Source organism: Glycine max, chromosome 14, assembly GCF_000004515.6.
Source record: "Glycine max cultivar Williams 82 chromosome 14, Glycine_max_v4.0, whole genome shotgun sequence".
Taxonomy (NCBI): domain Eukaryota; kingdom Viridiplantae; phylum Streptophyta; class Magnoliopsida; order Fabales; family Fabaceae; genus Glycine; species Glycine max.
Window position 1 is genome coordinate 12,671,010 of NC_038250.2, and position 24,348 is coordinate 12,695,357.

Here is a 24,348-nt window from a genome sequence, read left to right on the forward strand (position 1 = left end):
GGTGTTGAGGAGTAATAGCAAGGCCCAACAGTTTGAGAAATCAATTATGGACTTCAACCCAGCCTCTAAAACTGACCCTCTGCCTTCATTACACGAGGACTCTATAGAGCTACAATATGCCCTTTTGAAGGAAATGGGCTTGACTTATGGGGAAGATGATAACAAGGTTAAAGGGTTGTTGCTGGATATGGAGAATAAGGATAATATGATGGCAGCAGAGAAGGGAATTAAAATTCAACAATTATGATCATTCTCTCCTATAACTCTAGAGGTCTGGGGAGGGGAATCAAGTGGGCTGCTGTTAGAAGGCTCATTGTAAAGCACAAAGTGAACCTTGTCTGTATCCAAGAAACCAAAAGGGAGAAATTTAATAAAAGTATTTGCCAGGCCATTTGGGGGGACTCGACTGCCTATTGGGATTATGTTCCTTCTGTGCAGGCTGCTGGTGGCCTATTATGTTTGTGGAATAACTCCATTTTTGAGGTGGATAGGAGGGAGAAAGGTAGAAGTTTTTTAATGTTTGATGGGACATGTATTAGTAATAATCAGAGGATGATGTTTGTCAATGTCTATGCTCCCTATGATCTGGTTGGGAAGAAAGCTTTATGGGATGATTTGGCAGGATTTGCCTTTGTATCTATTTGCTATTTTCAGTACATCTAGTACTGAACTATTATTAATATAATTAATTTTTGCTGTGCAAAAAAAAAAAACCAGACCAACTTTGGAACAAGATTCTGGTTTCTAAATACAATGGTTGGAGGGGTTTGGGTCAAGGGCCTAGAAAGCTATACTTCTCTACTTGGTGGGCTGACTTAAGGGTCATCATAATGGAAAGGAAAAACATGCATTCTTGAGTCTAAATTAGCTCTGTCTGGTACTTTATCTATTCTAATATAAATTATCTTTGCTTTCCAAAAAAAAAAAACATGCATTCCAAGCATCATCATAGCTCAAAACATGCATTCCAATCATATTGCCTAGTCTCAGCTTACTCAAATATCAATCATATTAGTTAGTCTAACTAGGGTTTCGAAACATCACAACAAAGACAGATCATTGAACAATGGATTTTCATCATTAACATACAATAGAGACATACCTTCGATGGCTTCCCTAGGAGTCTTAAAGCCAAGCACAATGGACTTCCAAAATCGAGTCCCACCCTTTCCGGGACTCGATTTTTTCCTAGTTTTCTTCGACCTGCGAAAGTGAGCAAATGTTCAAACGAGGAACGCCTAATGTTAAAACCAAAGGACATACCTCAAAAGATAAGTGCCAGACACGAACTCCACAAACACGAACTCGACAATGTGGTTGCAGTCACGGAAGCGCAGCCCAGTTTGCGACAAACACCAACTCAGGCAGAAGGAGAAACAACAAGAACGCCCTGGGGGTACCCTTTCCGGGACTCTTTCCTTTCCTAGTTTTCTTCGACTTGCAAAAGTGAGCAAATGTTAAAACGACGAATGCCTAATGTTAAAACGAAAGGACGTACCTCAATCGATAAGTGGCAGAGACGATCTCCACAAACATGATCTCCACAATGTGGTTGCAGTCACAGAAGCGCAGGCCAGTTTGAGACAAAGACGAACTTAGGCAGAAGAAGAAAGAAGAAGAACGATAGGGTTCAAGGGCGCGGGTTGTGCAATTTCAAAATTTTAATATATAATGATAACAACATCGGTTTTTTAAAAATAACCGATGTTAACATCAACTACGTAACATCGGTTTTCTTAAAACCGATGTTAACATCGACTCGATAACATCGGTTTTTACAAAACTGATGTTAACAACGGCATACTAACATCGATTTTTCCGAAACCGATGTTAACTACTCCATAGTAACATCGGTTATTAAAATAACCGATGTTAATATCGACTAGTTAACATCGATTTCGGAAAAACCGATGTTAACTAAGTCTACTTATTTACAAAAATGTCACCGCACTTTTGTTAACATCGATTTTGTGAATAACCGATGTTAACCGTCCGATGTTATATCTAAAAATTGTAGTAGTGAGTATATGGTAATCGTATATCTGCCATATGATGATACATGCATATGTAATAATATTAATGTACACACTGGATGGCATGATGTATCTTAGACGCGCATGGATTGCAAAAGACATATAAGGAGAATAAATTCTTTACATTCAATTTGAGCATAAGTTTGATTAATTAAGATTTAAGAATCATGATAGTCATTGGCTAGCGGAAACAAGACCCTAAATCATTAAGAACAAATTATAAAAAATAAAATCAGGGATTCAATTATATAAATATATATGAAATAAAATATAAAAATATAAGATTTTATTTACAATTTTTAATTTAAAAAAAAAATTATTAATGAATTTTAAAAAATAAGAAATGCAAATGCACACCCTCACATAGTGTAGGTCCACCACTTATGGTAGTTTAAACTTGACGTAAGAACGAAAACTTACTCCTCTGGCTTGGCATCTTCGTGAAACAGCGGGGATATTATAATGCATGATAAGAATATATAGAGGTTTTTGATTATGAGAATCACTAATTATAGAATTATATGTAGTCGGTTTAGGCATCAAGACCGTACCCTTTGATTTGACGCTTTTGGGCTTGGAGGATACAAAAATGTGGTCAAGATATGATGTATGACTACTTAAGAGTGCATGCGAGTATGTGATGACTCAATTTTGTAGTTCCGGTAGCCATTATTTTTTAAAAAATCATCACCAAGAACTTCTATATTTCTTTTCCTCAAATGGCCCATTAATTAGTTTTGCCTTCTAGCTACTTGAATTCATTATACTCTCCCCTTTCATAATTTGGCTTTTCTGATTAAACATCTTTTTAGTTTTTAGTATATGTAAATATATTAGATTTGACATTTAATTCCCATAACATTTTTTATTTATAAACTTGTATCTAAAGACTTCATTTTTTTTGTTAATTTTTGCTTACACAAATGCTTACGTGACTCGGAATTTTATTGCGTAGACGAACATGTACCATATGCCAGATATAAAAAATGCAAGGATTGGATAGTACGTACTTCCTAAACAAAAAAAATACAAGGATTAAAACAATCTAATATAATATTATTCATATAAAAATGAAAAAATATTTAAACCTTTTAACTTTTATCTTTGCCAAATTCTTTCCAATATATGACAAAAACTTAAATTAGGAATTACCTCATGCATGCATTGCATGGTATACCTAGCTAGCATAACTTCCTTGTACTTCAAATGCATGTTAATTGTGAATATGAATTTGCATATAAGCTCCAAGCAAGTACTACACAAATTACAAAGTAAAGGATTATACATACATGCCCTCGAGCCTCAATAATGTCAATATTATATACATTATTGCAAAAAAAGGGTTGGCGTTTGAGACTAAACAAATAACACAGAAAGTGAGGGATCTATAAGCACCTGGAAATAAGGGAAATGTATGTAAAGTGAGGGACAACAAGACAAGGCCTGGGCTTGAAATGCACGCATGCTTTGCCTACTAACAGCAACTTCCCTACTCACCACACCGTAACCCCTCTCTATCACAGACTCGCCAACCTGTTTTATTTTCCAACACGGCTAGCTTCAACCCCACACTCCTTTGCTTTCTTTCGACTCAGCACCTCTTTTCTCCCCCAAAGAAAAACGAAAAAGAAAGTTTACTTCCCTTTTTCTTTGATGCCTTTTAAATTATTTTGTTTGCAGAACAATGTATTCTCATAGTGGGATCCATGTAGCAGACCTTGTAAGATAAGACTTTGTTGTTATTGGTCTTCCAAAAACTTTTTCTTTCAATCTTTGAAAGGTCTCGGAGATCAAATCCTATCAGCATTTTTAAGAAACTCAACTATGTAACTCTTGGGTGCCTTTGTTGCCATTGTTTTGTGAGCTTTATCCGTGTTTGTGTACATATTATAGGACTTTGTCATCTTGAAAGGAACGAACTAAAGCTCCTAAATAATGTGGGCCTTAAGGTATAACCACTTTTCATCCACGCATAGTAATTTTTTGCGGTTATTATAGGGCAAGTATATATGGGGCATGCGTATGTTAGGAATTTTTCTTTTCATGAGTTGACATTTTTTAGTTTTATTGGGCGCATTTGTTTAAATAACTTAGGCTGATCAGTTTGAACTAACTTTTAACTTATGAGAGTACTATTTTGATTGGTATAAGCACTTGGTTATTAACAAAGAAAAGCAAAATGGTTTATAAGTTTATATGTAATTATAGAGGGTAGTTAAATAAGGGATTTTCTGAAATAATTAAGATGCACAAGTTAAATTCAACTTAATTATATAATAAACTTAATTCATTGTGATTCCTATATTCATTAATTATTTTCTATTTCTAATGTTCAATATGATCTTATCACGAGAGAACTTTTTCATAGTTATTTTTAAGACAACGAATGGAAAAAAAATTGAGATATTATTTAATTTTATTTTGATAAATTTTATGATGAAATTTTTTAAATGAAAATAAAAGGAAAGTATATAAGAAAGTTATAAGTTATTATCATAAACCTAATTAAACATTTTCCATTTTCCCATTAAGTGTTTATATAATACAAAAAAATTAAATAAATTCTAGTATTTTTATACGTAGAAATCAAATTCAACTATAAGAAGATTTACAACAAGTTACTGTATTATTGAGGTAGATCTTATTGAAAAAATAAATTCTATTGAAGTTATTCCATATGCCTAAGACGCCTAGTGTATTGTGTATGGTCCTCGTCATACTCATGAATCACATGAATGGGAGACTTTTCTTAAAGTACATTTATCTTTCATATGATCAAATTCGAAATATTTAGCCTTCATTTTCCTTTTCAGATATCCGTTTATCAGCAAGACTTTAATATACACTCTACTTTTATAACAACAGAAAAGCAAAAAATACAACCAAAAACCAGGGCTGATTATGTTAGAGAGCGTATTAAGGTCCCACACAGAAGATAATCAACTTGAATTTAGCATCATAGACAGACAGGTAGTAGGTCACTTTCAATCTACAGGAGCCACACACCGGGATTCCTCCTTTTGTACACAACACTACAGTACCATGCAAAATATTAAGTAGTGAGAAAGAAGATATGCCTCTATATCACTAAATTAGCATCGACATTATTCCCTTTAGTCCATGGTGTATAAAATATAAACCATCTCCAACATGCTTACCTAGAAAACTATATTAATTAGTTCTTTATAAGAATCTAGCTAGCCAATTATCTCTTCCACATCTCCCTCTATAAATGTAACCCTTTGCTTTCTATGTATCTCACCACATATCACAAATAAACCAAATATAGTGTTGCACATAAAGTTTCAGCAATATTATTATCCCATATATATATATATATATATTCCATTTAATCATGGCTGCACCACATGATGATGATCCTAGAAATATGGTTTCCATTTCAAGGATTGTTTCTGTGCATCCCAAGCTTGTGCAACCTCAGAGGGTTTTGACCCTTTCAAATTTGGATAGGCAGTGTCCAAACCTCATGCAATTGGTGTTCTTTTACAATAACCTTCCTCACCAAACTCTGAAGGACTTGTCCCTCAATTCAGTGTTCTCCAACTTGAAATCTGGCTTGGAAGAGACCTTCACTCTATGGTATCCTAGTGCAGGTAGGCTTGGGCCAAATCAAAGTGATGGCAAGCTCAATTTGTGGTGCAACAACCAGGGTGCAGTTCTGGCAGAGGCTGAAACCTCTGTTAAAACATCACAACTTGGAAACCTCTCTGAGTACAATGAATTCTTTGAGAAGCTCGTTTATAAGCCAGCTTTTGATGGGAATTTCTCAAACATGCCTCTGATTGTTGCTCAGGTGAGACAAACATATATATAATCTGTGAAGAATATAATATCTAATTGCAATTAAATACTAGAATATATAGCAGTTACATATGTAAATGTAAAATATGTCGTCACTGAAGAAAATTAACTTGTTTAGGGTCTATGTTTTTTTATCCCATCTGAGTTACCTGATTGATTAATTTTTGCCTTTTCTAATTTGTGTATCACTCCATTGCGTCCCTGAAAAGTACTCTTCTCCCCAGAATTAGTTATAAAGAAATGTTGGGATTTGTTTTTCTTTCTGTAAGTATGACAGAAGTTAGGATTTGTCCTTGTAGTTGTATAAAAACATGGACATGTTCCCTTCACACTGGACAATAAGCGGGGCCGTAAGATCTTCTTGTTTCTATAATTTATTTGCTTAATCTTTGTTAATTCTTGTCTTTCTTATCATTTTTGAGGAAACCTAGCTTCCGAGAAATAGAGAAACAAGAAAGAAGAAAAATAAACCCTCTTCCTTCTGTGCCCTAAGTCTCTTAACTATGCAGCCAAATCACACCTCACAACTAAGTAGTATTTATCACATGATCAACAATGATACTTATTAATTAACTCATGTGGGTAGGATTTGATCTCCAAATTTGTGTTATGAAAAATTATTTGTTGAAAGAAATTAATTTCTCAAAAATGATTTAGTCCTTCAATAAATTAGGTTAAATTCTCAACCGAATGCTATGTTGTATTCACAATACTTCGACTGATCGATGTACTTTATTTTTTTTTCCTACTATATTTTTTTTTATCTATTTCGTCTTATTACATAACATATCATCTCACCTGATACATCTTTCACTCCTCTGCCTTCTTTTTCTATACTAGTGTATACACTTAAGGAGGTATAACGATTATTTCTCTTATCACATTAAAGTTATTAGAAAAAAATATTAAATTGATTAAGTAGACACTTTCCCAAAATAAATACACTATTTGATAAACATAGGTTACTAAATTTGGATGTGGAGGGTATTCAATTGGCATTGGAACAAGCCACTCGTTATTTGACGGGGCAGCAACCTATGACTTCTTGTATGCATGGGCCTCAAATTCTGAAATTGTGAAAGGAAGAAGCAGATCTGATGAGCTTCCAAAACCAGTGCATGAGAGAGGGATACTTCTCAGTGGTAGTCTTCAAGCCCCAAGAGGGACTATGAATTTTCCTTCAGATTCAAGTTCAAATGCTAAGCAAGCTAGGGCCATGGCAATAGATCACTTATATCAACTTATAATGCAAACAGCTAGTGGACAAAAGGGCTTTCCTATGCAAATTGGAGGAACCTCTAATCCAAAGAAGTGTGTGCTTAAAACCTATCATCTTTCAGGTGCAATGATAGAAGACTTGAAAAGGAAACACTTTTCCATGCAAAGAGGTTCTCTTCCTTTCTCAACCTTTGAGGTTCTTGCGGCTCACCTTTGGAAGGTAAGTTAATATGCCTCAGTTGTTGTTGTTCCTGTTGAATCCTGTGTGTTTGTTTTTTAGTTCATTATATGGCAAAGATATGACAGCTTAACATGCATCTTTTGTTTTGCCCCCTAACTTATGCCACCAAATTTGAGAAGGTACAGTAAGCAAGCACTACTAATCGAACCTAACAAAACAACATAGTATAGACTTGACTTTGCAAGTATCAGAAGATTCAAAACCAAAGACTTTTTATTGTCATGAGTCGCAAGCCAGGAGCAATGTTATCCTTGAATAACATTCAGGATTCAAATGTGAAAATTAAAAGTAATATAATCTTGTGAGAATGACAGTAAATTTTAAAGTCGCATATCATCATTTAAAAGAATCGTGTAACATTTAATAAAATTCACATAAAGTATATATTTTAATCATAACCATTAATAAGCTAGATCTAACATTTGGTACTTAGAGAAATCGAAAGGTTTTAGTGCAAATATTTTCGGGTCAATAGTTGAATGTGTTTAGATACATCAAGAGAAAGAAAGGGAAAGAGGTCGAGTTTATTAAATAAAAACTAATTGGATTATTGGTATAGAAAAAGTGTCAAAACATTTAATTTTTTATGGGTACCATGGAATTCTCTAATAACTATTCTTCTTAATCTCACATAGAAAAACATTATCGATAGACATAAACATACATGTACGGATATCAATATAAATATATAATAAGACATAATTAATTGACACCAAGTGTCAAACTTTTATATTTACACCAACTAACAACTTTTTTTTATACAATACGAAATTAATCAATCTAGTCGTTGAATTGAAAGTTCTTTAAGTTTATAAAATTTCATGCAAATCAAAATCTAATTTCTACTTCATCGCATTATTTTATTTTGACAAATAATATGCTATTTAAAATATAATTAAATATTTATTGATATATATATAGCATAAAAATGTGATAATATCAAATGATTCACACACATACTGTTAAATTTGGTAACATAATTCTTTTTCATAAATGATAAAGTTTATGAATTCAACAATTCTTATTTAGTTGTTGTAATTGTCGATATGCCTAAAGAGTCAGAATATATATATATAGAGAGAGAGAGTGACAGAGAGGGGGAACTAAACAAAAAAGAAAAAAGAAATATAATTGAAATAACTAAACTTAAAATTGTATAAGTGATGTGTCATTACATGGTAGGATGAGTAGTTAACAGTGGTAAAACTTTACTTCAAAAAATTAAAAGTGGCTATATATTAAAGGAGTTAAAAAAATTTAAGTCTAATGTTTATTCGGATAAAATATATATTTCGTCTCTCTAAAATTTTAAATTTTCATTTTGTCCCTCTAATTTTTTCATACTGAATTTTAATAATCCAGACATTTCTAGACATATAATCCAATGTTTATAATTTAATTATCAAATTATATATACAAATAAAACAATGTGATGAAATATTAATTAACTTTTAAATTGTATGAACTTTTTGGACTTTGCTAGACTGAAATTTCAATGAGAAAATTGAATTGGTACATTTAATATCTATAAAATATTATTAATTAATTTTGTCTAGTTTGACTTGATATTAATTGATTTTGTCCCTACACAAACATAATTAATCTATAATTTTTTAAAAATTAAATAACATTAAATTTTTATATATTTTACATCATTAAATTATACTACTTTCATTTTTATTTTAAAAATTATATTGGTTAATCTACATCTATATATTATGCACACTAATGTAAATGAGCCTCTTATGATTAATTTACTCTCTTTATGAATTTTACCTTTGTCCAAAAAGCAGTTTTGAGCCTATATTATTAACTTTGGGATTTTAAAATTGATATGAAATCAAGTTTTTGAGCAAAGTTCCAAAACCATTAGAATAATTTTTAAAATAATTTCATGTAATAAAATCTTAAAATCAGTGTGTTGAAAACTGGATCAACTAGTTCAATCAATTCAACTAAGAATTGGTGGGTGGTCAATCCGTACACTCCAAAAAAATTGAGACTTTTCTGAACCGGTGAGAATCGATAAAGCATCTAATCGATTGGTCCAAAAATGTTGTTAAATCTGCACAAAGAACTAGTTTGAACTAAATTAAAAATTATGTGTCTTTTTCAATTTTACTTTTAAGATAAAAAAGAATATTTAAATATTTTACATATCTATAAAAAGTACACCTCGAACCAGTGTCTTTGTCAGTTTAATCACTGATTCGATTTTAAAAACATTACTTAAAATTAATAATACAATGTTTAAAATTAGCTCTTGATAACCTTAAAAATTGCAAAAGAAGGAAAATAATTTTAGGAGGTCTATTATAGGTTTTACCATTAGCTAACATACTTATTTACATTAAAATAAATAAATTGTAACTCATACTAATCTTTGTGAACAGGAAATGCAATTTAAACATCTCAAAATGAGAAAATGACTGTAATTGATTTATTTATGACACAAAAAATGACTTTAATATTTTTAGTCTCTCAAATTTAGGGGGAATTCATTCTACATGGGTCTCAGAAATTAAAAGTTGATCTTTTTAATTCCTATAATTTGAGGGAGAAAAACTATTTTAGTTCATTTGCCAAACACCCTTTGAAATTTTATTTATGTGTCTAACAAATCACAAGTCACTTGTTACATGAAACCTACTTTGATTTTACAGTTTTATTATCAAAACCCACACTACATTTGTGTTTTTGAAGTATTCATTCTAAGTGTGCTTGGGCACAGGACATTTTGATAGAGAGACTAAAACATTATTTTTATAAAAAACGTAGACTGAAAAGGTTAATTTTAAATTTTAGACAAAAAATAAATATAACTTAAATTTATGTAAACAAAAACATATTTAAATAAATTGAGACTGAAAGGTTTTATTTTCCACATAATATTCCCCCATTGAGTAGTCCAAACTATACATTGTTTCATTTTGAGTATAGGCAAGGACCAAAGCATTAGAGATGAAGAAAGAGAAGCTAGTATGCCTCCAATTCGCGGTGGACATAAGGAACAAGATGACACCTCCATTGCCAAAATCTTTCAGTGGAAACGCCTACGTTCTCGCCTCCATCATGATGTCAGTGGCAGAATTGGAACAAACAAGCCATGAATTCATCATTGAGAAAATAAGAGAAGCCAAGAACAGTGTAAACCATGACTATGTAAAAGCCTACGTTGATGCCCTAGATGGGCCACAACAATGTTCTTCACTCCCTCCACTCAAGGAGCTAACTTTGGTCTCTGATTGGACAAGAATGCCCTTTCACAACATTGAGTTCTTTCGTGGAAAAGCAACCTATGCATGCCCTTTGGCCACTCCTATGCCACAGGTTGCATATTTCATGCAAAGCCCTAGTGACAACAAGGGCGTTGACGTGAGGATTGGCTTCGAAGCGGAAAACGTAAGTGCTTTTAGTGAATGCTTTTTAAACATGGCGTGATGGAAACGTCTATTGATGTATCTAATCATAAATAATTGTGTTGGTGAGGTCTCGTAGAAAAATATTTCATGTTGACTTGTGGAAAGATAAATAGCTGAAGCTATAGTATATACACTACTATTGTTTTTAGACCAATAAATCCTTGCCTTTATCTTCATATTACATGATGTGTTGGGTATTTTATACTCCAATTTTGCTAAAATTTCACTTTAGTACATGGTTTCCGAAAACTTCGGCCAAGAAAATCAACATTTTTATTTTTGTTTTATGTTTCTACTTTATGTTTTGATTGTGTTTTCTAAAAGTCTGCACGGGAAATAGTAAAAAAATAAACTTTTTTATTTTTTTGTTTCTATTCACTTACAAACTTTTAAAAATAAAATGATAATTTTTGTATTTAAAAGTGACAACAGAAAATAAAAAACAAGCGAAGGTAACTTTTCAAACTAAATATTTTCTTTTTTCTGAATGATGTTAATAACTAACACAAATGATATTTTCTTTTAGTGAATATCGTTATTTAAATTAGTGCTTACAATAGAAGTTGATTTTAGCCCATGCAAAAAGTTGTTTTTTTTTTCTCCTTGTGTTGAAATATAAACGCATTTGATACTCACCTTACAAAGAAAGTAAGAAAATTAGTAGAGGAATATCGTAGTGTGCAAACTTTTTTCCTATGATGAGAATAAATACATACTATCCAAATTTTCACTACTATACACACTCTAATGGGCTATACGTGTGCAAACTTCATAAGCAAAAAAGGCATTTCTAGCTATAAGCCCCCCATATGCAAGAACGTGTTTATTGCTAAATAATAAATGAATGCTATATATGTATTAAAAAAATGAATACTATTTCGTGGGCCATTATTTGCATTCATAAAGGGAAGACCCCGAGTTTATTGTCACTAAAGTTATTTTATTCTTGCCTATGGACCACTAACAAATTGCTAGAAAAGCATGTCTACACAAAACTAAACATGGTTTACTCCATAATGCGCTAGAGGGCCCGTCCATGCATAAACAACGCAATTTTCACAAATTGAGAAAGCCCTTGCTGAAAGTAATACCCAAGCCTAGAAAAATACTACCAAGAAGACAAAACTGGGAAAAGTGGTAAACCAAGACCTGTGACACGCTACAAAATTCATCAACAAAGCATGACATGATGGTTAAATATACTGCCAAAATTCGTGTCACATGGATGTTCCGGCCGGGTAATTATTGTTGCATAAGTATGACCCGTCCAAGAATTTCACCTTGTCTTGTTTCTGCATCACATGACAATGTTATTATTATTAGATGGTCATGGTGCAAAATGCAAAAAAGGATCAACGAAGAAAGTATTGGATCACAAGTTAAATAGTAAAACAGCTTTGAAGGTCAGTCTAATAGTTTTACAAATCATAGATAGACAAGCATTTATGTAACATCGTCAAGAAGACAAGTTTATACAGAAAATAGTGAAAACAGAAAATAAAAACAAGAACAATTATCCCTTGTATCAGTATGTATATAAACTTCTTAAAAATAAAAGAACAAGGTGAAATTTTTGTAACTGAGAATTAACACACAGGACATTCTTAAACAAACAAGCTCTAAGGTTCTTCCTTCTAATTGTTTTCAATAAAAATTATTCATGTCAAAAGGTGATGTTAGTCTAAAGTACCAGCATTTTTAGCATGAAAACTTTAAGAGTTATACCCAGTAACAGTTCAACATTGAACCAATCATCTTCAGTTTAACATAGCAGCTCATGATCAAGTTAATTAAGCATAGCATCTTTGATGTACGTATAAAAATACATATCATCTCACTGAACACAAAATTCCTCCAATTCTGTTTAGTTCTGAGGTAGCTAGAAGGGAAATTGAACAGATAGATTTATATCCATCATGCCACTAATGTCTCATAGCATAAGGGAAATATGAACGAACTTATGGAACTAATATCCACAGGTGTTCTTATCTGATGCATAAAATATTCAATGTCTATATTGTCATCAATCAACCAATGGTTAAACAAAACATTACATTTTGACATGGATGTGGACCAACTCAATTAGCCGTAATGGCAACCAATAATACTTGTAGCTTTACCTTTAATTCAACTAATTACTGAATACTCAATCAGAAAATAACAAGAGTTTAGCAGGCCCTCCATACAGAGTATGTTGCCTATTTATAACAGTAGTGTATACATTGATAAGAATGATGTATAAAGTTTTAAAACTTTAATGGTATTAGACTATTAGTTAATAATATGGTCAAATAAATAACTTTCTATTATCTTCTCCATGATGGTATCAACCTAATCAAAAGGTCTACACGTGTTTTAATCAATACGCAAACAAGAGTTGAGAAAATTCTGTAATCACATAGAAACAGAAACTCCAGAACAGATGCATAAATAGGTAAACTGATCAGATTTTTAAAACAGTAATGCAGAAATATCAAATTGCATAAATTTGAATACCTGTTTCATCATTGAACTGGCAAAGTCTTCCAATGAACCAAGATTATTAGTGGCACTACTGTTTTGAGACTTCTGCCGGTTCATGATGTACCCATATTGTTGTTTCAATGAGTTTTCTTCACTCAATCCCATAATTCCATCATGCTTCATCTGTAAGGGATTACAGAAATTGAAGTCCAGATTTCTATTATAGTTTGAGTTGATAGAAGTATGGCCTTCTGGATCAATCAGAGTGTCTATTGAATTACCAATAACATTTGCATCGTAATTACTATCATGATTATTGTCATCCCAGCCTTGAAATGGCACATTATTGCTCATTTGTCCCAAGTTATTTGTAAAAATGAGTCCTTGAGAGTGCATATCTGTCGGTGAATCATGGGATTGATTAAACAGTGAAGTAATGGATGATTGACCACTCAGATTCCCCCCTTGCAAAGTTTCACTTGGAGGGTAAGAATTTGTCCCAGATGACTGCATAGGACTTGACCAAATATCACTACACCTACCATGATCCAACAAAGGGAGAGAAAATTGGGAATGCTGAGAGGCTACTGAAGTTAAATTCTCATATACTCCGCCCCCTTGTGTGTTTTCACTATCTGCTTTCAATACCAAGTCATTGTTTGAGATGTCCAAAACCGGAGAGGGTGAGCAACCAATTGTTACTTTTTGTGTTTGATCTGAGAGTTTCTTTGACACGCCAAAAGTTGGTCTATCATCAATTAGGGAGGACATGTTTTGAATAGGACCAACACTAACACCCTTATTATGTTGCAATTGATCAAGGCCTATAGACATTGGCATTCCCTGGATACCATTTTGATTACCACAAGCTATGGCTGATTGGAACTTAAGTGGATCATTTATGGATTTGTTTAAATTTTGTGCATGACTCAACTGAAGAGCTTCTGAAGAAGATATCCCATGCATATTCAGACCAACAGAAGCATTCAATCTACCAATCATTCCACCAGGTGGAAAGGGTCTGAAAGCATTGTTATGAAACTGTTGAGGACCAGTCAATGTCTGCATATGTCCAACCCCACTCAGAGAACCCATTCTCAAATAAGATGAATCTGCAGTGCCTAAGGCTGCCACCAGATTAGCCTGTCGGTTCGCCACACAGCTAATTCTTTTCAGATAAAGCCTATATTTCTGCAACCATTGCAAACACAGTGACATTCCCTAATTGAAAGGGCTCATGTTACATTAAAATAATGAAGACAAGTAGAGAAAAATACCTGGAGGTGGCTGGCCACATTCTCCCTTGTAAGCTTTTCAACATTCATCAAGTCAAGAATCTTTTTAGGTACAGCCTCTGCAAGCAAAATAATTAACACTATCATATCATGAGTCACATAATTTAGTATTGGAACACTCTGGCAAGGTGTAAAATATAAGTAATTATCATTGTATTATATTTTCCCCCAAGGGCACCTATGCTAAGAGTTCAAATTAATTCTTGATAAAATTTTCATTTCATATCATAAGAAACTCAACATTGGATTGCTATCATCCACCCAAATATTCATAAAAAACTTGTTAAAAAAGATAAAGGAAACAACTAGTGATTAACCTCTTGTAGCAATTGATCAGAAATAGAGCAAATTACACTAACACCTCTTGTTTCATCAAATTTCACATGCAATAACAAGAATATTTCTAGTGGAACATCTTTCACAATCCCTGGAGAGATAGTTCACTAAAAGACCGAATACCTCTTCTTTTTTAACTTTACAATAACCCCCTTACAGGGATTCATAGTGTGATGCACTTCTTCAATGATAGGTGCATCAATGTATTATATTTGAAACAATTAAGGGGGTTACTGTAGGAGGGAAAAGGAAGAAATATCGTGTGAATTTCAAAGAAACCGTACGAGGTGTCAGTATAATTTGTTCTAAGAAATATGATAACACTTGTTTTGCAATAATAGATAGATTGAAGAACATACTGTCAATGCCTAGTTGATTAACAGCAGAAACAAACTTGCGGTGCAGCTCCACAGACCAAACAACTCGAGGCTTCTTCAGAGTTGATGAGTCCTCATTGTCATGGCCATCCTCGTTCTCCTCCTCATCATCTTCATCCTGATCTTTCCTCTTTTTGGAAGGCTTTCCATTTTGATCTGAATTTCCTGTTCCTGCTGACACTCTTCCATTGCCATTATCAGCATTAGGTTTGTCATGGTCACTGGTTTTGTTCCGCTCCTTTGAATCGATCTTCTTCCTCCTGATTACATGCTGCCAAATGTTCTGTAGCTCCTCAATTCTAACAGGTTTCAGAAGATAATCACAAGCTCCATGTGTAATTCCCTTCATCACCATCTTAGGGTCATCATTTACAGACAACACTGAAATCAAACATTTAACAATGTCAAGGGTTCATTAAACCACTAAATGAAGCTGCAACACATAATCAAAAGAAAATCTTCCTAAGATCACTTTACATTTGTCTACCAAAGTTTCATATTTATCATTCGATTCTGAAAATAGTTGTTAGAATCGCATGATTTATTGTAGGCTAAAAATTTGTAGCATGTGCTGAATTGCAAAAGACTTTTAATTGTGTGATAGTCAAATACATGAATGACTTTAAATACTTGTTAGGCTTTTGGTTTCCATTTGTATACCAAAGTTTCATGTTTATCAATCAGTTGTGACTTGTGAACATAGTTGTTAGAATAGCATGATCGGCTGGCTAAAAATTAGTATCAGTGATAAATTGCAGAAGACTGACTAGGTGCAGTTCCATATCAAACACCTTTTATGCTCTACAAAACTAGACCCAATCCTACAAAATCTTTGGTAGTGATGAAGTAACAATACTTAGTTAAAACATACACAAAGACAATCCAAAAACTAAAACCTCAACACCAGAAAAATATAAGCATAGTAACCGTTTAACTTCATTAGTAATTATGTCATTAATCAATAATGTGGATAAAACTGAGAAAGATGAACTGTAGAAGATTGACTACAAGATCATCACTTACTTATGACTGGTAGGTCCATCTCAAGCCCCACAAGCTCAAGCAGCTTAAATCCATCCATGTCTGGCATGTGGACATCACTGATTACCAGGTCAAACATGGTTTTGTTTTCTCTCAACAACTTCAATGCCGTTATTGCATTTTTAGTAGTGGTTACTGAAAAATCCATAGCCAAAATAAATATCATTCTGAAAGAGCAAAATTGCATACCGCAGATACAACCAGAACACAAAATCTATGTATTGTTCATTAAAAAAATCCAATCAAAGGAAAAGTTTTGCATCCTTCATCCAATGAAACCATGTTTGAGCGGGTCCGAAGGAAGAAAAAATAGAAAATCAGAAAACAAAGAAACAACAGAAAATCAGAAAAAAAAAATAGAAAATTGGGGAGCTTCAAAATGCAAATTCTGTCCAGTCACTAATTTAACTGATCCGAACGTTTCAGAACAGTATCAAAGAAAAATAGAAAAACAAAATATTAATTTAATTGATTGATAAAAACATTGACAGACCAGAAAGTAGAAAAATAGAGTCCGATGGAAAAAGAAGAGTCAACTCTATTGACAATAATTTCACATATCTACAGATAAATATACACATAGACATATACATATTTCCAAAACTTAAGTTATATCCTATGCAAAGATCTCTCAAATGAAAAATCAAATCAACACCCTCAATTTGACAAATTCAAGTTTACAAAACAAAATCCTTCATTATTTCAATAACAATGTCTAGGCCAAGAAAAAGAGCGCAAGATAGAATTCCCATATAGTAATCAATGCAATCAAAAATTCAAAATTCAAAAAACGAAAAGCAAGAGTAGAAGAAGATCACCATGGTATTGACATCTTCTAAGCAGAGTCTCCAGAACCATGAGACATGTTGAGTCATCATCAACAGCAAGAACACGCATTCCAATAGGGAACTGGTCTCTGAGATCATCCATTCTATGATCCTCCACCACGGTCATTTTCTTGCAAAAGGGTCTCGAAGCCAAAAACCCCAGAACAGAATCTATGAAACACGTACAGAACCCCAAGAGAAAGAAAGAAAGAAAAAGAAGATTTTTAAGGAAGAATATCGTTGACAGGGAGAAAAAGTAGGAGTGATGAAGGGAAAGAGAGAACAATTAAAAAAGTTTTTTTTTTTTGTGTTATCTGTTGTGTGACACAGTTGAATGAGAAAGATACAGAATCTTGAACTAAAATGTGTGGTGGTGTGTGTGTACAGTGAAAGTTTGAATTAACAACGTGAAGATTGACCGAATTATTATGGAAGATGGTGATGATGGACCTTCCTTTCTCGTTAGAACAAGAAAATCGCCAATTCAATTCAAAATTTTCCCAGAAAATTTTGACGCGTTGTGTGCACGCGCTCAGAAAAACGGAAACATTATGATTCTTTCCCTTTAGAATTTAGACACCAAATTACAGATATCTTATCTTTATTATCGATTTTTCCTAATTTCTCATTATTTCTCTGTCTGTTATTTACCCAAACTAACTTTCCTTAATTATTTGAGATACATTATAGCATTATCTTGTTGTCCAAGAAACACATTGCACCATATATCCCCTATTATCAAAAACACTTATTAAATCCTTTACTTAAAAAAAAACATTAATTTTTTTAAGAAATCACCCGAAATAGTACCGTAATTTAGTTTGAAATTTATGTTAAGTATTTATAAAGCTATTTTAAGTTATCATCTAGTTATAAATTGTGTAAGATTATTGATTTTAACAATAATAATTACAAATCATATCTAGAAAAAAAATTATATAACATAATAAAAACAATTATTTTAATATTTTATTAATTATTGTATATTTAATATTTAATTTACAAATACTTATAAGCAGGAAAGAAAGCAAGTAGTCACTAAATATATGATGTAGGATTAGGTTACGAAAAACACGCTCCTATCTACCATATAACCAAGACTAAAAATTAATGTAAGAGAAAACATATTGGTTATTTAAGATTGATAGTAAAAATATATAAGTAATAATATTATAATATATAATTATATAATATTAATAGTATAATAATATAATATTACTTAAAATTTTGCATTCTTTCTTTGGATTGATTAGGATCAAAATGTTGACTTGATTAGTTCAAAAATGTCTTTCAAGAAGAATAAAAGAAGGAAATTTCTATGTTTAACCAAAATTATTAAGTGAAGAGAAATATATATATATATATATATATATATATATATATATATATATATATATATATATATATATATATATATATATATATATATAGTAACGGCCGCTACTTGTTGTACAATAACTTTTTTTTTCCTCTTTTGCCTATTATTTTTATGTGGTTTCATTGATTGCCAAATTAGTAAGAAAGGGTAAATTAACTGTATTTAATTGACAGAAAATTATGTATTCGTAATCTCTATTAATATTGCACTTTCTATAATTTAGTGTTTATCTTCCATTTTCTTAAATGGCAACAATTAATTGTTTCAAATTACGGATTTATAATTTATTTGAGATTTGATGGAAATCATCCCAAAGAAGAAAATAAATATTCTTTTTCACCATAATGCTTTCTTTTTGTTTCCAAAAAAACAATGGAAGACGAATCCGAAACTTAAGAATGTTATGTTTAAAGGATCAGAACTAATTAATTTGGAATATTAAATTCAATTTCTAATTAGAGATTATAGAACTAGATAGCTATATACTAATATGTATTTTTTTAATATAAATGTAGCCATAAATAAATTTGTATATTATTAAGTGAAATGACATGAAATAAATACTTTATTCTTGATCCATTCAAATGTTTGTTGATACAAAATAAAAACATTTTACTCCTTAAAGTATTTATTAATTTATTTATTTCTTCAATATGAAAATTTATTTATTTCTTGAAGGTTCTTTTCTTTTCATTACATATTATCACTTAACCTTTTTAATTAAATCCAGAAAAATTAACTTCCACAATCTGAAAATTAAAATTCAAGATGATCAAGTGATAAATAAAAATATATATGTGATTAATTAGTTAAATATACAAACAAATATTTCCATAATAATTTAATGTCTTGTAATGTATGTTGGTGCTTTATGTTCTATTATATGCACTAGGGGATGCACCTTATATGATGTGGGGGAATTGCATCCACCAGATTTTTTTATTTGTTAATATATATAAAAAAACAATTGTCCTTATAAAAAATTATATATTGTTCTCATATTTAACCTAAATCCCAAATAAACATAAGACATTCAATACAAAAATTATATACTAAAAACTCAAACCATTTATCTCAATTATCGTTATTGTTATATTAACAAAAAAATTCACACAGTGCATAAAACACACTGTTTCATGTAACATTCCAAAATAATATAATAATTAGTTAAATAAAGATTATCTAAATATATCTTTTAGTACAGAAAAAGATAGATTAAATTGTTTTAATATATTAGATTGTTGTATTTTTTAAAATATATTAGTATAATAATATATTAGATTGGATAAAGATAATAAAAATAATAGATAAAGAAAGATTTGTTAAACAAATCTCAAAAGATATAATTTCAAAGTGCACATAACGCTTACATAAGGATAGACAATTCTTTTTCCTAGAATCACACAAACAAACAATCTCCCTTGACATTAGTGGGTTGTTAAAGGATTGAGAAGAAAGGAAAAAGCGAAGAAATTCTATTGAGACAAAGATAATGAGGAACTCAAATTACTTGCATCAAGAGGTGAGTAAAACACGTACCTTTTAAAAATTTCCATGGTATAATTCTTTTAGGAACATTTTTCTTTTACTGAATTCTTGATATAAAGAAATCAGGATTAATGATGTTTTAGTGTTAGTTATTTTAATGAAGGGTATTACATTTCACACACTAAATTAGTAACTTATCGCACATGTTTGATTATAATGTGAATCTTCCCTCACTCCTTCTAACCCTCTCATCTTCTGAGCCCCTCAATTCTCAGAATGGCCAAACACCACTGTCTCTCACCTTAAATCACTTTGTCACTCACTTAAATTTTTTCATTCAATTTTTGTACATCTAATTAGATTTAATTCCTAAACTTATTCAGTTATTCATGTTCACAGAATCATAGTGGTCTTACTCACAGATAGGGGTGGGAATAGGCCAGGCCGGCCTACAGGGGCCTATGACCTGACTTACATAAAGTATGACCTGAACTGGCCTATTTAATTAAAAGGTTAGGCTCAGGCTTTTTAAAAAGCCTATTAAATTAAATAGACCAGACTTAGGCTTATTAAAAAGCCTTATATGTCTGATAGGCCGGTATATATATATATATATATATATATATATATATATATATATATATATATATATATATATATATATATACTTATATTATTTTTTGGGCACAATTAATTTTTTTAAACTATCAAACTTTGATTACACATTACTGCTCCATAACTTCTATTCCTATAATCAAGTAAGACTTTAATTACAATTTAGGTGTGAGTATGTGCCCCTTTATATTTCTCATTATTTTTATTGGCTTTCCTATTTCTATTAACGTTTCCTTTTCCTTTAACTTTCCTATTACATGTCTACTCCAGAGCAAAGGGATATCAAAGATTTAATGTAAAGAAGATTTTTAAAAAGGCTATCAGGCTAGGTTAGGCTTTTAAAAAGACCAGGCCGAGCCAAAATAAAAGCCTTTGATAGGCTATAGGCCAGACTCAAGCCTCAAAAATTCATCGTAGGCTAGGCTCAGGCCTTTCAAAGCCTGACCTGACCTGGCCTATTCCCATCCCTACTCATAGATGTGTGTATCGTGTGCATTAAAAGCATTGTGGAGTTACAGTTTTTGCGAAATTACGGTAAGACTTTTATCAAAAAAATAATCTTTTACGCTTTTCAAATTTTTAATATAAATTATTAATGAGGCTTAACATAATGTAGGGGCTTTTATTTGTAATCAATAGGGAGATTATGTTTATTTTGTTCTTTTTTTTTTACCATAATTAGCTTTACTTTTTTCTTTTGTAGTGTGCTAAACATAAAGAAATTTTTAGAAAGGGATTCCACAACACCATTAATAGAGTCATCTGCGAAAAAATAATTCTTAGAATTTTTTTAAAAGGGATTCTACAACACCATTAGAGTCATTTTGCATTTGATAAGAAAAAATTGATTTGTTTGGCTAAATTTTATACATCAGAATTTTCTTGTGTGGAACTATGGGACCTGAAAGTCAACTTGAAACTTTTATAAGAGATGTTCTATCTAATGAATAATTTTTAAAGTTAAAAGGGATTGTTGATCTTTCTCAATTGTTAGTGAAAACTAAGAAGCATATTGTGTATCCAGTGGTATACTTGCTTGTGAAGTTAGCTTTGATTTTGCTTGTGGCAACTGCAATAGCTCAAAGATGTTTCTCTACAATGAATTTCGTGAAGAATAGAATGCATATTCGCATGGAAGATAAATGGTTGAATGATTTGTTAGAGATAAGAGGAGCAACATGAAGACTAAGCTTTGGAGCTTGAAGAAGTTTTATCTTTTTACATGCCCAACTCTTTGAGTGACATTTGTATTGGTTGTTGCATCTAAATCACTATCTTTTCATATGCACATCATGCATCATCACGTAGAGGTAAAAAGATTGTTTCTAAAGTTAGAAACTTCTTCAGTGCATAAAACTCTCTGTTTTAATCAATTACAAGGTTGATCGTAATCAATTACACAAGTGTTTGTAGCTTGTAGAAAGATTCTAGTTTCGATTTAATCGATTACCAGTTAACCGTAATTGATTACACAGTTCAGTTGAAACCATGTCTGGTTTTTCATGAGTCTCTGCTTTAATCGATAACTTTGTTCTTAAAGTTTTTCCCAGAAGTGATCAAGAACACTTTAATCGATTACATCAGAAATCTAATCAATTACATTGCTCTTGAAAGTTTTCTAGATGTTGGGAAGAACACTTTAATCAATTGAAATGATAATATAATCGATTACTTTTTCAAAATAATCAATTACATTGGATATTTAATCAATTACAGGTGGTTATAATTATTTTCTCTATAAATAACCACCTTGTGTTCTCAGTTTTATGAAGAAAACACATAGAAGAAAAAGTGCTTAGAATAAGTATGTGACTCACAACTTCCAAACTTTGTTTTTTCTGAAGCTCTCATGGTAAAAAGTGAGTTGTGAATTTCTTGTGAGATCAAGAAGAGACTCATTCTCTCAAGCAAAGGTTCCTGCATGTGATTAATCAGGTTGTGTCTTTTTTTTACTCAAGTTTGTCATGTGTTACATGTTGTTTGCATATGCATGAATTTCTAAAGGCATGCTAGAGTATGTTTTTCTATTTTGGGCTAAGGGTAAGTTTCTCTTATGGTCTTATTCACAAAGAACCCTAGGGTTGGGTACCTTAATCTCTTTTTCTCGGGTAAGAACTAAGATTGATTGTGATTGCTTGTAAGAATTCTATATGCATAGTGAAAATCTAATTCGGTTTGGATTAGATAACTGGAGTAGCTCCCCTAGAGATAGAGATAGAGAGTGAACCATCATAAAAATTAGGATATATCTTCTCTTCTTTCTTTCTCATTGTATTCTTGATCAATTTGTTGAAGGTTAAAGAAAATATCTTTTTGAATAAAAACTTTAACAAAATTATTTTGTGTTTAGAGCGGTTGATTAAATATTGGTTTTAACAAAAGTTTGTGATACGATCCTTGTGGAAAAGAAAGTTTTTCAAAACTCTTTCTTTTATTTGATTTAGAACCGATTCACCTCTTTCTTGGTTGGTGAGTTCCATCATTTTTTTCAATTGGTATCAGAGCTATATCTTGAAAGTTGCTCAAGATCACAGTTTTTCTGAAATGGTCTCTAAACAAATCACTTTCTAAAAGGGTGCATCTCTCAATCGACCTCCATTGTTTAAGGGAGAACATTTTTCGTTTTGGCAAAAAAGAATGGAAATCTTTAATCGGTCAATTGATCCCAGTGCATGGAATGCTATTGTTAAAGGACCTTTTATACCAAATAAAGAAGTGAATGGTGAATTGGTGCCTAAAGAATGGGATGAGATGAAAGATGATGAGAAAAGAAAAGTGCAAGATGATCAAAAAGCTAAAAGCATTTTAACTTTTTTCATACTGCAAGGTGCAAAAGTGAAAAGGAAATATGGAAAATGCTTGATGTCACTCATACAGGCACTACGGATGTAAGAAGACCAAGAAAGCACACTCTCGTATCCAAATATGAAACCTTCCAAATGAAGAATGGAGAAACCATTTCAGAACTTCAAACAAGATTCACCCATATTATGAATCACTTTCTTGGTCTTGGAAAAACATTTGAACATGATGAGCTAAACATCAAAATCCTCAACTGTCTTACAAGAACTTCAGAACCAAAGATCACAACAATCAAGGAATCCATGGACTTAGCATCAATGTTGATGGAAGCTCTCTTCGAAAAATTGCTTGCATATGAACATGAGTTGATTCAACAATCTCATGCAGAAGAAACAGAAAATAAAAGAAAATGAATTGCATTCAAAGTTAGTTCTTCAAAGGAAGATTGCAAAGAAAGTTCTAGTGATGACGAAGATGCAAAGAATTTAAGCCTAATGATGAAGAAGTTTGGAAAATTTCTCAAAAGATCCAAAGACATAAAATTCGCTAAACCTTCAAAGAAGATAGAAAGCAACAACAACACCTTCACATGCCTCGAATGTGGAAAGCAAGGTCACATCAAATTTGTGTTCTTGATGGTAGATTTGATGGATGACTCCTCGACCATTGAAGAAACTGAGGTAAATTATGAATTTGAAGAAGTTCTGGAAGCATTTAATGAAATGCACGAAGAAGCGCAAAGACTTGTTGTTTCGAACAATAAGTTGAGAAGCGATCTAAAATTGCATATCACCAAATTGACTTCAACACAAAGTGAACTAGATAAATTGAGACAAGAAAATGAAAAACTTGTTTCAAGCTATAAAGCCATTGGTTGTGTTTGTGCTTATACTTCTCTTAATATGGATGATTACAAATCTTTGCAAATTGAGTTTGAACAGTTCAAAAAGGATCACTATGAAGAACGTATAAAGTTGAAAATTGAGCTTT

The 24,348-nt window shown here is 31.7% G+C and overlaps 2 protein-coding genes across 3 annotated transcripts; one reads left to right on the forward strand and one right to left on the reverse strand.

Annotated features, from left to right (window-relative positions):
- Positions 1 to 5,408: 5,408 nt before the first annotated feature.
- LOC100803347 (brassinosteroid-related acyltransferase 1) lies at positions 5,409 to 10,912 on the forward strand. Its single transcript, XM_006596014.4, has 3 exons — positions 5,409 to 5,847; positions 6,817 to 7,293; positions 10,255 to 10,912. The coding sequence occupies exons 1-3, from the start codon at positions 5,422 to 5,424 to the stop codon at positions 10,753 to 10,755; spliced, it is 1,404 nt and encodes a 467-aa protein (XP_006596077.2). The 5' UTR covers positions 5,409 to 5,421; the 3' UTR covers positions 10,756 to 10,912.
- A 524-nt stretch (positions 10,913 to 11,436) lies between these two features.
- LOC100803879 (two-component response regulator ARR12) lies at positions 11,437 to 17,677 on the reverse strand. Of its 2 annotated transcripts, XM_041009082.1 has the most exons (7): positions 17,526 to 17,651; positions 17,067 to 17,246; positions 16,231 to 16,383; positions 15,190 to 15,588; positions 14,477 to 14,553; positions 13,233 to 14,390; positions 11,437 to 12,028 (listed from the first exon to the last, which is right to left on the reverse strand). In XM_041009082.1, exons 2-7 carry the CDS (start codon positions 17,200 to 17,202, stop codon positions 11,954 to 11,956), a joined length of 1,998 nt encoding a protein of 665 aa, XP_040865016.1. In that variant the 5' UTR covers positions 17,203 to 17,246; positions 17,526 to 17,651; the 3' UTR covers positions 11,437 to 11,953. The 2 variants fall into 2 exon arrangements, with proteins under 2 accessions (XP_040865016.1, XP_014622044.1); XM_014766558.2 differs by having other exon boundaries at positions 17,067 to 17,677.
- Between the last annotated feature and the right edge of the window lie 6,671 nt (positions 17,678 to 24,348).